At 36.7% G+C, this 12,749-nt stretch overlaps 1 protein-coding gene across 1 annotated transcript in view; it reads left to right on the forward strand.

The window, feature by feature from the left end:
• LOC109049128 (glutamate receptor ionotropic, NMDA 3B-like) overlaps positions 1-12,749 on the forward strand; it is a 38,142-nt gene that overhangs the window by 10,562 nt on the left and 14,831 nt on the right. The window contains exon 2 of the mRNA XM_042773702.1: positions 7,424-8,061. Coding sequence (XP_042629636.1) covers positions 7,424-8,061 — 638 coding nt within the window. The remainder of the gene's footprint in view (positions 1-7,423; positions 8,062-12,749) is intronic.

Consider the following 12,749-nt stretch of genomic DNA (forward strand, 5'->3'; position numbering starts at 1 on the left):
TTATCACAGACCATGATCATAATTGGCTTTTCAACCATTAGCAATTATAAAGTCAGTTTATATCTTTTATATCATAGTTTATTATATTATAGTTTATTATACCATCAACTGTATTGTTTCATGGGTCAGGCTTAAAAGGGTTACTTAAATCATAAATTTATTCTCAAGTTAATTACAATTTTATCAATTATTAATGGATAATTATTCATGTCATTAATCCTGGGACACATTACGCATCATGCATCATATATTAGGATCTTTTCTGAAGCCCACCGTGGAGCAGGCCTACCGCCGGCCTGGCTTTGAATCAGATAGCGTGTTTCAGTGAAGATATTTTTGCATAAAGCCTGAAAAGATTACTCTTTACTTGTGATGTCCTTTGCACATTTCAAATGCTATCAGTCAACATTCTGAGAGCAGCTTTGCATATGAAGCGTCTAGATGAGGCTGGGCCGAGCGGCTGCATATGCCAGGCTGTACAGAGAAAGGATTTCAGTGCACTTCAGGCTGACTGTGGATGGCAGCTCTCACTGCCTAGTGCTTTACTTGCTAATTGAGCGAAATGCAGCGCACGACTCATGGAAGTAATGCTAATGAGCATCTTAGCGATCTGAAAGTTTAACACGACTCTGTACATTTATTTACATCACAGTTAAAAGGATTTTTGAACACTGTTCCAGAGAGTGTGAGAATTCAGGATTCAGGGCATGTTGGTTTGAAAAAATTGCTCCCAAGCATACTTTATGTGTAGATTTACTGTATCTGAGGAGCTTATTTTGGTAGAGGTGTCAGAGGCCAGTGGGAAGGCAGCTAATCTGTGTCCGTTTTATATCTGCTGAAAAGATCTCGTCTGGCCATCAGAACACTAATAGCATTCAAACTTGTTACAATTAAACAGAAAAGTTAACGTTAACCTTTTCTTATCAGACTGACTTAACAAAAGTCAATTAAGTATGCACTTTTTGGATGAGCAGCAGGAACATATAATTAGATTTTCATTGTACTTTTATTTTGTCTGTAGATAATTATTTAGATAACTCTCCCAAAGGTATCTAATTATGATATTAAATTCCTTTTTTTTTTACCAGTGTTCTGTTATATTGAATTTTAACTTTTAGTGTCATTAAATAATTAAGACAAGAACTAAAAATGTCAAATATATTTTGTAAGTGCTTTTCCCCATCACAGTGTCCTAAAATTGTAAAATGTGTATTTAAAAAATGTTGGTAAAGGGGATAAAATATTTTCTATCCCAATTAAAATTACAGACACAAGAATAAGCAGTTCGAAAATGTGTATCCAACATGTCAGTTTCTGATTCAGCCAATGACAAGAGGTTGGGGCGGGGCTACCTGTTTGGCCAAACAATGGAAGACGGGTGGAGGGCAGATGAGTCTTTTTTTATATTTTCTTTACTGTTTGGTGCATGGAGGCAGAATAACACCTCTTTAACAACTTTAGAGGCTGTAACCAAACCTTGTGAGGATGACCCAGACCTTTGAGTGATACTGAGAGTGCAATCCTGCTTTGTCAACATTACGGCCATAAGCACAGCTCTAAATCACAGCTCCTCAAGGACTGACTTTGCAATTAACTGTAACTTTTCTTTGCACGAAAAGCCGCTGCAAAAGTTTATTCTAAAGACATTTTAAAGTTCACTGTTGGAATATCTGAAATAGCGTATCTAATTCCCAAGCAGGCAGCCATGCATATTTTGTCAGCCTTTGTTGCACTTTCCATTTAAAGAAAAAGTAATAGATGAAGCTTTATGATAGTAATCTAATTTCTCGAGTAATACGTCAAACTAATGTCCAAAGAATTGGTTAAACTTAATGTTTTGCTCTCTGACAGCTTTAGCACCTTCACAGAGGACTCATTCCTCTAGCGTGCGCTGCTGGATGTTTAAGATTCTGTTCTGGTGAATTTGGACAGGATCATTTGGTAAATCACCTCATTCATAAACTCACATTTCCCCAAATGGCTTTCATTTTCAAATATTACTTTATCGCCCAGTGGGAGTGCACAGTGCACTATTCACCAGGCCTAATGTGAGTGATCGCTCCTATTATAAAGTGTAAAAAAAATAGCCTTTTCAAAGATTTCAAAGCCTCATTACAGTGCTGTTTTCTTTCCTATGGAGTTATACATTTATAGGCTTTCCTTTCACTCACGGAATGGGACATTTTTGCAGTGTCATATTAGGGTCACTATGGAGCAAACAAGATTTGGAAATGTTATCAAGACTAATAACAGGTCATAGTCTAGGCAGCTAACATTTAATAACACAGAAATGCCATTATACTTCAGATGCAAACTGGACGCAGCGGTGCACAGAGGACAGTGATTTAGTGATATACACAAAAAAATGTAATCAGCAGCAGTAAAAAAAAATAAAAAATAAAAACATATAACAAAACACTTTCTGCCCTTGGAGAGGAAAACAATCACAGTTTGGGGCAAAATGCTCACACTCGCAGCTGCTAAAAGAGCTGAGCTTTGGGTTTCTTGGCTTTGGTTTCCCTTTCATCATTACACCATAAAGTTTTGATTCCTGGACCACATACTGTATGCACAGTTCAGTTAGCATTCCGATCTCAGTGCAATTGATTATCCCTAACCATACCAAATCAATAAAGCAACTGATTAACCTTATAATGCAAAATGATTACAGCACAAAGCTAAATAAATAAATAATAATTAATATTTCTTTACCATACAATTTTAATAATTCAGAATGTTTTTTTTTTTTTGGTCGTCTTAGAGCAGATTTACAAAATATAAAAACAAAATACAATATGTTTTATAATTATGCATAATATTATTTAATTATCCTATTATAATATTTAATATAAGAAATTTTCACAGTAGAGCTGAATGAATATTCTCAAATTAATGCCCAGCGAAGGGAGACATTGTAGTGATGCTTTGTGCTTGACCACTTTCATCAGCCATGTTGAATTTACATTGTCATGAAAAAAAAGAAAAAAAGAAAAACACAACGTCTTAATCTGAAATTGCATTCCTTCAAAGTAGGCACTTTGTAATAAGTACGTCCTTCAAGAACGTTAAAAATGTATGTTCTAGATAAATGCGTGTAGTATGAATGTAATCCAAATGTAGTACATTCATCTTCTTGTCATTGTTATGTGACCTACAGCATCAGTTGTGTCGCCTCACTGCTATTCACAAATCCTATCCTGTGGCCTTATGGGACTGTAAAGTGTCTGTCAGATGCGGACTTTAGTATAAGGTCATCAGGGTACTTTGTGCCTACTTTTTTTTATGAATATTTAGAATGAATATAAGACAGTTATACATAATCATGGGTAAGAGTCAAATGTCATCATGCATGGTGGCTTGGATATTACAGCATATTTTTAACATGGGTTAAAAAGGTTTCCTTTTCTTTCATGTTTTTAATTATCATAGCAGATCAGAAATGTAAAACAAGACATGAAGCACTTTGATGATAATGCAGCGATTATGAAGAGCTGCCATCTCTCTGCTTATCTGATGCTGGAGTGAGCCTCGGGTGTAGTTTGAGACTTGGGATGTCACACATTTGCTAAGACACTGTTATGCCTAATGATGTGTCTAACTAAACACAGTGGGGACGCCACTCAGTATGGCAGACTGAGCAAGTATTTAAGCATTGCTTTCAAGCCACATGAACAATTTATAAAGCATGATAGCTACTCTTGACATCACATATATAAGCTGCTCACCCTTTTTAATTATGCTAAATACTTTTTTTTGATATACTAATTTGCATAAATAGTTTAGATACATGAGCATAAATCACTCCTCAGGTCATAATACACAAAACAATTTATATGTATGATGATATATTGCATAAATCACTTCTTTATCCCCACATGATCCTCGTCAGATATCAGTCAGAGGCCTGAAGAGAGCCTCATTTTCATTCGTAATTAAACATTTGTTTTTTTGCAAGCCTGTGTAAGTATTTCAAAATCATTCACGTTTGCAAATCTTTACCGGTTCCCACAATGGTCTTTCTTAATTAAGTTACTGTCGCTCTTAATAGAGGAGAAGCAGTATTGATGTATCTTTCCCTCACATTTCTCTCTGCCATCATATTTCTTTTCTTCAAAACATTGTGAGGCAGAATTTTATATCTAGATAAGCAATTTCTTTATGACATTAAAGCACTTTGGCACAACATTGTGGAACTAAGAAGATGAAGAATTACCAAAAGTTGATTACAGAGTAGGGATGAGTCAGGATGGTTGACTAGTCGCCCATAAACCAATTACTGAATTATTGAGGTCGACAAGGTTTAGATTTTATTTTATTTGGCTTCTTCTCAGAGCAGATTTTAGCATTGCAAACACCTTGACTCAGGAAAGCGGCCTTTAAATTCATCTTTATTAAAGCACTGCATCAAAACACTGCTTCTGTTAACGCATGCACCTACTGTATAAATGTCAATGTCAATTACTACTGGGCTTCAGATCGTCTGATTTGACCAATGTTTGTAGCATGTCAGGTTAAAAAAGTGTTGCTTTTAGAAACACGTCTTGACACCTGAGTTCTGTTTCATTCTGTTACGCTTTCTCATGCTCTTTCTAAAAGCAAGACCCAAGGGCTTGGGATTTGGCTGGTTAGAAATGCCCCATTAGCCCCTGCTGCTAGTTGTCATAGACCATCTGGTTCTTTAAAAACATATTTTACCATTAATAGCTATTCAAAATTAGCCTTTAATTCTGATGAAATAGTAGATTTCATGAAAATTAAGGCATAAAACAGACCATAATTTCAAAGTTAGGTACCTCACAAACTCATCAACTATCAGAGCAGAAATCATTGGGTTTGGCTAGAGTTTAGCCATCTGTTTCAGGAAGATAGGCAGTAATTTCCAATTTCTCTGCTCAATTATGGGTTGTTTATGGATCAGGTGCTGTCGCTGTGTGAGAGTGACAGATAGATTCAGCACGTCTGTCCTCCACACCTGCACGATAATTTGATGGCCAAACTATTGTTTGTATTAGTCTGCAAAACCTTCATGTTGCTGTGTTAGATATTAATGAAATGTTACTCTACAGCCTTTGGACCATTTATGAGATGTCAGGTAAAAAAAACAGCACCCATTTATTTCCCCCTCGTGTTGAGACAGATTGTGAAAATTGCTCGCAAGGTGTGGGAAAAGTGGAAATGGAAATAGACATATCCTGCTAAACTTCCAAGACGGAGCGAACAAATCAAACAGCTCACGCTGCTCAGATGCTGTCAGCTTGTGGATCCATTTAGACGTGAGAAGGCTAAAGTCCTACAGGGTGCAGGTATTGTTTGGAGGAGCAGCTGTTTTCAGATCGATTGAGCAATGAGAGGCCTCAAGGCTGAAAGTTTGCCTTCACATAGAAGGTGTTTGTTTGTTTGCTTGCTTGCTTGCTTGTTTGCTATTCACCTGGCATCACCTGGATTTACTGGTAAATAAAAGATAAGCCTGCCCTGTTCTCTCTTCGTATCTCAGCTCCCATATGGACCCCCTTGGTCCATTTCTAATTTTTGAAGCCTTGTTCTTTTGTTTCAGCAGAGCAGAACTTCGAGACCAAATGAATGGCGTGTTTTAATCTTTTTCCTTTAAATTCATCCGGTTTGGCATCACCACATGGAGTCGTCAGTGTGTGTGCTAATTCGTAGCAGTGAAAGTCACAGGGACACGTGTCAGAGCCGCTGGTGGTAATGTTATTCTAGTCACACAGGTTTTAACTTTGCGTGGGGACTCCTCTTCAGTGCCTCAGCCCCGTGCTGCTCACTCGCAGCACCCCACTAGGTTCAAACAGTTGCTCTCCCCCTCAGAACACCCAGGCATCCAATTTTTCACTCTCACAGCACATTCATGCACGCCTCCCTGTCAGTCCACATCAAAAACAGCAGAGTGTCTGTGTAAAGATGGCCAGGAGCTATTTCAGATGAGAGCTGACGGTTCTTCCTCACTGTTTTAGTGTTTCGGTTTTTATTCAAGTGATTCAAATGTTTCCAAGATTGCATCAAAACAAGAGTTGTGTTCAGTGTTCTTGAGTATGAGGTCATCATAAGTTCAGAGCGAGTAATATATTCCTCTATTTGCCTATAAGGCAGCTTTAGGAGATGGAAGTCACGGGAGATCTAACACTCTCCCAAGACTTCCCACTTACTTATTCAAACGTATAGTCATTAGGGAATACAATATGCATTTGCATCCTGAAGATATCTGTATTTTATCATGATGTTTGTTTTTACGAGTCAGTGTGAAGACCTAACACAGGGTTGCATTACCTAATTGCGATTTTATTTCTTTATTTCTTTTTAATATAAATTGTTATTGCAGTGTAAAGTGCGTGCGTGTGTATGTGTCTAAGCTACAGGTCTGGTGCACTTGTGTTTTTTTCTTTCTTACTTATAAAAATTGTAGTTGCAATTCAAATGCTCTAGGCTTGTTTGTAGGGCTGCATTATTTGGCCAAAAAAAATTATTGACAATAATAATAATAATGTTGTTGTTGTTTATTGATTATTATTATTATTATTACTAAATTAATATATTAAACAAGTATTAAAAATATAATAAAAATATTTTACAGTGCAACTTTATTACAATTAAATTGTGATTTAAAATATTTAAGGCTGTTTAATTTCTTAAATTTCAAATGTTTTCAAACCTTTGATTAGGAAGACTCTAAAGAAGGGGTGCAAATTCCTGGATGGCCACAGCCCTGCAGAGTTTAGTTCCAATTCTGCTCCAACACACACATGTAGTTTTCAAATAAGCCTGATTAGCTGTATGAGGTGTGTTTATAGGGTTGAAATTAAACTCTGAATAGCTGTGGTCTTAGCTCCACCCCTTCTGGACGTGAGGGAAGGACGCAAGAAAAAGACGCAAGGCTGGAGGAATTGAATTAAGTGAAATTAGATATCTTCGCTCCCTTTAGTGTCACTACAAAGCATCATCAGCTGTGCTAAAGGGATCCTCTCTTATGTTGTTAAAGTTTGTTATTTAAGACGTTCATAGTAAATATTAATGAAGCAAGATGCCCTGTTTGAAATATATGACATGTATGGTTTATTTGAACTGTAAAGGTAAAATATAAATTAAAATTATTACGACAGATATGAATGGGGAGAAGAATTTATACGTGCGTTAGGTTTTTCAATGAAAAACACTTCCGCAAAGGATACACCTGTGTATCCTCGCTCACAGCTCCTCTGGAAGCCTCCTCGCGGTGCAATTAGAGTATGGGTTACCATACTTGGCTGTATGTCACGTCACTTTCACTTTTCACTTTCAGTGCCATGCTTTAGACTGGAACACACTCTGCATATATTTGTTTAATTAAATTGCACTTTTTCGTCACGGTTTTGGTTTTATTCCGCTTAATCGTGCAGTCCTAGACCTAACTGTATATGTTTTCTGCTTTCAGAACCGCTTCCATTTACAGATGATGACACGTACGCCCCCTTCAAGACTTTCAGAGCTGCTGTTGGCGGTGTTGTTAAAGGGAGGCTGGCAGGGTGGAGCGGCCATTCTTTGTCCGGGAGGTGGGAATACGGGAATGCTGGAAGAGCTTGAACAGCGGGGCCATCTGGGCTTGAATGGAGCCCACTGGCACCTGTGGGAGACCCTCAACCTGTCCAGACTGGAGGAAAACTTAAGCGAGGACAAGGTGATGGAGCTCCTCTTGCAGCTCCTCGGCAGGACTCCTTCTGCTCCGGCGTCTTCTGTGGTGCTTTTCGGCTCCGATCCTGAATGTACAGCCAGAGTGCTGCACAGAGCCCACCAGTTGAGCATTGCATTGCCCCCCATGCACTGGATCATGGGATATCCACTTAGTCTGGATTCTCTACACTCTATTGGCTCTCCCCTGGGTCTTCTGGCTTATGGAGAAGTGAATCGCAAGCCTCTAAATTTCTACATTAGAGATACCCTGCAGCTTATTGGCAGGGCTGTATATGCTGCGACCATGGTGAGACCAGACCTGGCTCTCATCCAGAACATGGTGAACTGCTTCGACAAGCCCAATAAACATGAGTTGCCCTCCTCTGGACAATACCTTGCCAGGTAAGCATACAAGTATAGCAGTTTACATCTAAGTAGCTTATTACACAGCAATGCTATTATTTAACTACATTTTATAACAGTGCCACAATTCACAAACAGAGTACTATTTCAAGTAACAAGCCATTTTAGTTATAATGAGATTTAGCAATGCTACATCAATTTTGTTTATGTCACATTATAACTAATAGGCTACATTGTGCACAGGTACCCCTCAACTTACCTTGGTTCACATTTCTGATTAGTGTGCAATTTTCATGTGACACGTGTGCGGGTTATATGATCCCATGACCTTCAAGCCCAGTTATTCCCAATAAAGCTGGTGATTGTGTCAGAATAGGACATTAGTGAAGAAAATAACTATGTATGGTTTATTTATTAAAGTTTATGCCACTTAAAGAGTCAGATGTCTACAGAAATATGTGCAGTCTACATAGACTGAAAATGAAAGCACACATATTGCACAGGTACCCCCCATTTATCATGTTTCACATTTCTGATTAGTGTGAAATTTTTTGACAAGCACGTGGCTTATGTGAACCCTTTGCATTCAAGTCCAGTTATTCACAATAAAGCGGGAGATTGTATCACAATAGGACATTAGCGAAAGAAACATCTATGCATGGTCTTATTTATTAAAATGAGTCCAATGCCATAGGTTACACATGTGTGTGCAGCCTATTCAAATTGAAAATGAAAACACACATTTTCACCCCATTTACCATCTTTCACATTTCTGATTAATGTGGAATTTGCATTTGACGTGTGGCTTATGGAACCCTGGCCTTCAAACCCAATTATCTACAGGGGATCTGGAGATTGTCTCAGAATTAGCCATTAGTGAAGGAAATAACTGTGCAATCTTATGCACTAAAATATATGTGTCTCAAAGAGTCAAATATTATAGGTCACACTATTGTGTGCAAAGCAAAAATTAAAGCACTGTGTCATGACACATCAATTTAAGGATGCAGTGAGCAGACATATAATGCAGACTTTTTTGCTGCAAAATGTCACTGCTAATGGTTTACATTTAATAAAGAGCTCTTTTTTATTTATAACTTTTATATGAAACCCAGTATAAAGCTTTTTAATTTCATACAATCTTCTAAACATTATTTTGATATACAGTCTATAATTGGATTTTTTAAAAATAGTAAATTATTCAAAACAGTAAATTATTAAAATGATTTTCAGTATGTTTTTCTTTTTTAGTCTTACTAGCTATTGAATGTTACTTTATTGTGGCTGGCTTAACTGATGTAGAATATGCGTATCCTGTTACTTATCCAGCTACAGTTTTAAATTAACTTCACCAACACTGTCAATATTTAAAAATGTTATATTATCTCGTAATCAAGAATGAATTTATCTGATCACGCTGTGCAGTCATTTCGAGCTTTAAATTCACCTTTAGTGTGTGCAGACATATTAAGCATGCTTAACATTAAGGGAATTATAAGGTAATAAATACTCTCCAAGGACTCTCCAATGGCTATATTAGTATTCCAGCCACTAGTACTAAGTTACAGGAATATTCTGTCTCGGCCACAGTATGGTTTCATTTCTGAAAGTTATTTTCCTGATGGTGCCACCGGAGACTTTAAAATGCAATTTACTGACTCAGGGGTGTTTTTCATACATTTATACCTCCTTAATCAAAACCATATCCTTGTGTGCATTTACATAAACCGTCAAGTTAGCAGTTACACGATGCATTCGCATCAATGTGGAAGCCATTTGTGACACTTCTGCATCCTCTTCACTGACTGACCTCCATAAACAGGACAAAAACCTTTCTGCATTCAGGTCGCCAGGCTCTTTCTTCATCTTCAATGCCAGTGTCCAGGTCAATGTCAAGAGCTCACAGCTGTCCACTGCCTCTCAGCTTGATGCATTGTGTTCGTGAAAGAGGCTGAAAGGCTTGTCTATTAGTATCACAGAATATAGAGATTGTTGTGTAGGTCCTTGAGGGACTAAATATTTACAATTTCTCATCCAAGCTAAAAACATAGAAGGAATTCTTATTATTATTATACTGATTTGGTATTATTTTCACAAATAAATGGTATAATTTCGTAATGAAAAAATAAATGGAATCATTAATTCACGCTGCTTTTATTATTGTAAAAATATTTTCTGTAGCAGCTCTACAGAAGACAGTAGTGTCATTATTCAACTCAGTTCAGTTCAAGTTCTCTTCTCATCCGGTGCAGGCCATTTTAGTCAGTGCAGTCAAAATCAATGTACTTATATTTTATATATACTTAGTTATAAAAAAAAGGTTTAAAAATCTTTAAGAAATGCTTTTTTGATGTTTTGAATTTGTTCCACTTCAAAAAAATTAAGGTGTATATAACTGGAAAACAAAGAGTTTTCTTGGATTGTTTTCTTGGATTGAAGTCCCTGTGCATACTATTGGAGAACTCTTATCACTGAAGGCTGGACGAAGCCTTATCTATCTGCTCACTTCCACAAATTAGATTTTTTTTTTTTCGTGGTAAAAAAAAAAGCAAAGCACCTTCAGATGTAAGATTAAAGTGCCGCTGTTATATGAGTCTTGCTCAGATAAGTAAACTTTTAAAAAATGTGTGACAGCGGACCCCTGAGATGTTCCACTGGATTGAAAGCAGTGATGCAGTCTTTAATATTCACCTCACAGTGTGAGACACAACCCTCCCCCACACCCCAACCCCATATTAAGAAATGTATTTACTTTGCATGTAACACTCGAGCAATATGTCTAAACACATTCCATGTGTGAATCTGAAAACAACACAACACACACAGATTATTGTTCCTCTGCTGTGCTAATGCTTTCTGAACATTTAATAATAGTCACACAGAAAGAAATCTCAGTAAGGAAATCAGCTTTTTTGCCATTGCTAACACATTATCTCCTGTCTTTTAACTTCTGCTTTCACACCAGATAAAGTGTTCTCAACGGGTCAAACTCAGGGCTATCAGGAGAAATTAATGATCCAGGCAATCAGTTTTTTCTGCTTTTATTTATTTTGTTTTTTTTTGTTTTTTTTGATGTGTGTGTTTATTTTTGGTCAGAGGGCATATCATTTACGGCCTCATTTAGCCACACATCACAAGCCTTCTTTCACTTGGGATTTTTCATCTTCCCTCTGTGACCCAGACATTGCCCAGCAGCCCTTTGACTACTCTACATCCCAAGTTGATTTATTGAAAAAATCGATCATTGAACTACGTAATTCATGGCATACATTCTGCCATAAAAGCAGTGTGGCTAGGCTTTGTAAGAAATCACAATTATGTGATCTATGCAGAACAGCACAAGAGTGTAATATCCGGAGCGGCATAGAGGGTTTTTCACCTATAAACCATGCTCTATTTATTTATTTGTTTGTTTACTACTCTCTGATGGATGTTAACAGAACTGATATGGTGGCAGCTCAGCATGGGCTGTCAAAGGTCATATGTTGGTTCCAAAGATTTAGTGTGATTCAGGTTACTCAGGTCATAATCCTGCCCTTCTGTCCATATGCCTTTGAAGAAAGCCTTGAACTTCAGTGTGTGCTTCAAGAGTGATCTATATTTCCTTCTGTTCTTATTTTTTTCTCCTGCTGTGAATATATACATAGCTGGTGCTCTTGAATAAGAAATAATTATTGAAATCTTGGCAGACACACCATGCGCTAAATTTTTATTTCCGAGGTCACTGAGTGACAGTTGTGGCACTTTTTTCTATGACAGTGAGACAAGATCGTCTAGAGGTGTAATTTTCATTTAGTATGCAAAGGGACCTGAGTTCAAATCCTTATTTAATATGCACATTTATATATATACATATTAGTGCTGTCAAACGATTGATTGCAATTAATCACATCCAAAATAAAAGTTTATATGTTATAAAATATGTGTATATTAATTATGTATATATAAATACACAAACATACATGTATATATTTTAAAAAATATTTACATGTGTATGTATATATATAAAAAAAATATTTTTTTGAAGCAAGAATGAAGCAAGATCATTCTTTATTGATGACGATATTGTTAGTTCATGGATTTAGTGTTCCACATATTCTGTCACTCATACAGTGATGGATTTAAATCATCAGTTACACAAAAATGGTAAACTGCACCTTACCTCTGCATTTGTAAGCATGTATTGTGAATCAGAGGCTGTTCTCTGTGGTCATTCAACAAAACGTGCCATGCCTGTGAGATGCAGATTCCCTGAGCGCTGTGTGCAAACCCGTGCTGCTTTGATCGACAGAGCAAATAACATTTTCACACAAGGCTGACACTTTTTAACTCTTAGCTGGTCTTGTTTTGATAATTTTATTAAAATTTTTGTAAAACACCCACAAAGACTCATTGGTTCTGAATGAATCACCTGCAGTTATAAATGCCTTAAATATGAAATAATAGTCAGGATTTTTTTTTTTTTTTGTAATAGAACAGTATATTGAACCTTTAGACAAAATCTAAAAAAAAAGTTTGGATATGTGCTTTTTGTTGTTTTTGTTGTTGTTGTTGTGTATCATATTTGATCAGGCTTTATGACTCATATAGTATGATATATAGGAAAATATGGAGGTCCTCAGTTTTATTCAGAGGCCCAAATTGTACTAAATCGTACTACTTACAAAAAATGCATATAAATATCAGTTGTCAGTCTGTATTTCCCAAAAATATGTCTTTGTAAGATA

The sequence above is a fragment of the Cyprinus carpio genome, chromosome A2 (genome assembly GCF_018340385.1).
Source record: "Cyprinus carpio isolate SPL01 chromosome A2, ASM1834038v1, whole genome shotgun sequence".
NCBI lineage: Eukaryota > Metazoa > Chordata > Actinopteri > Cypriniformes > Cyprinidae > Cyprinus > Cyprinus carpio.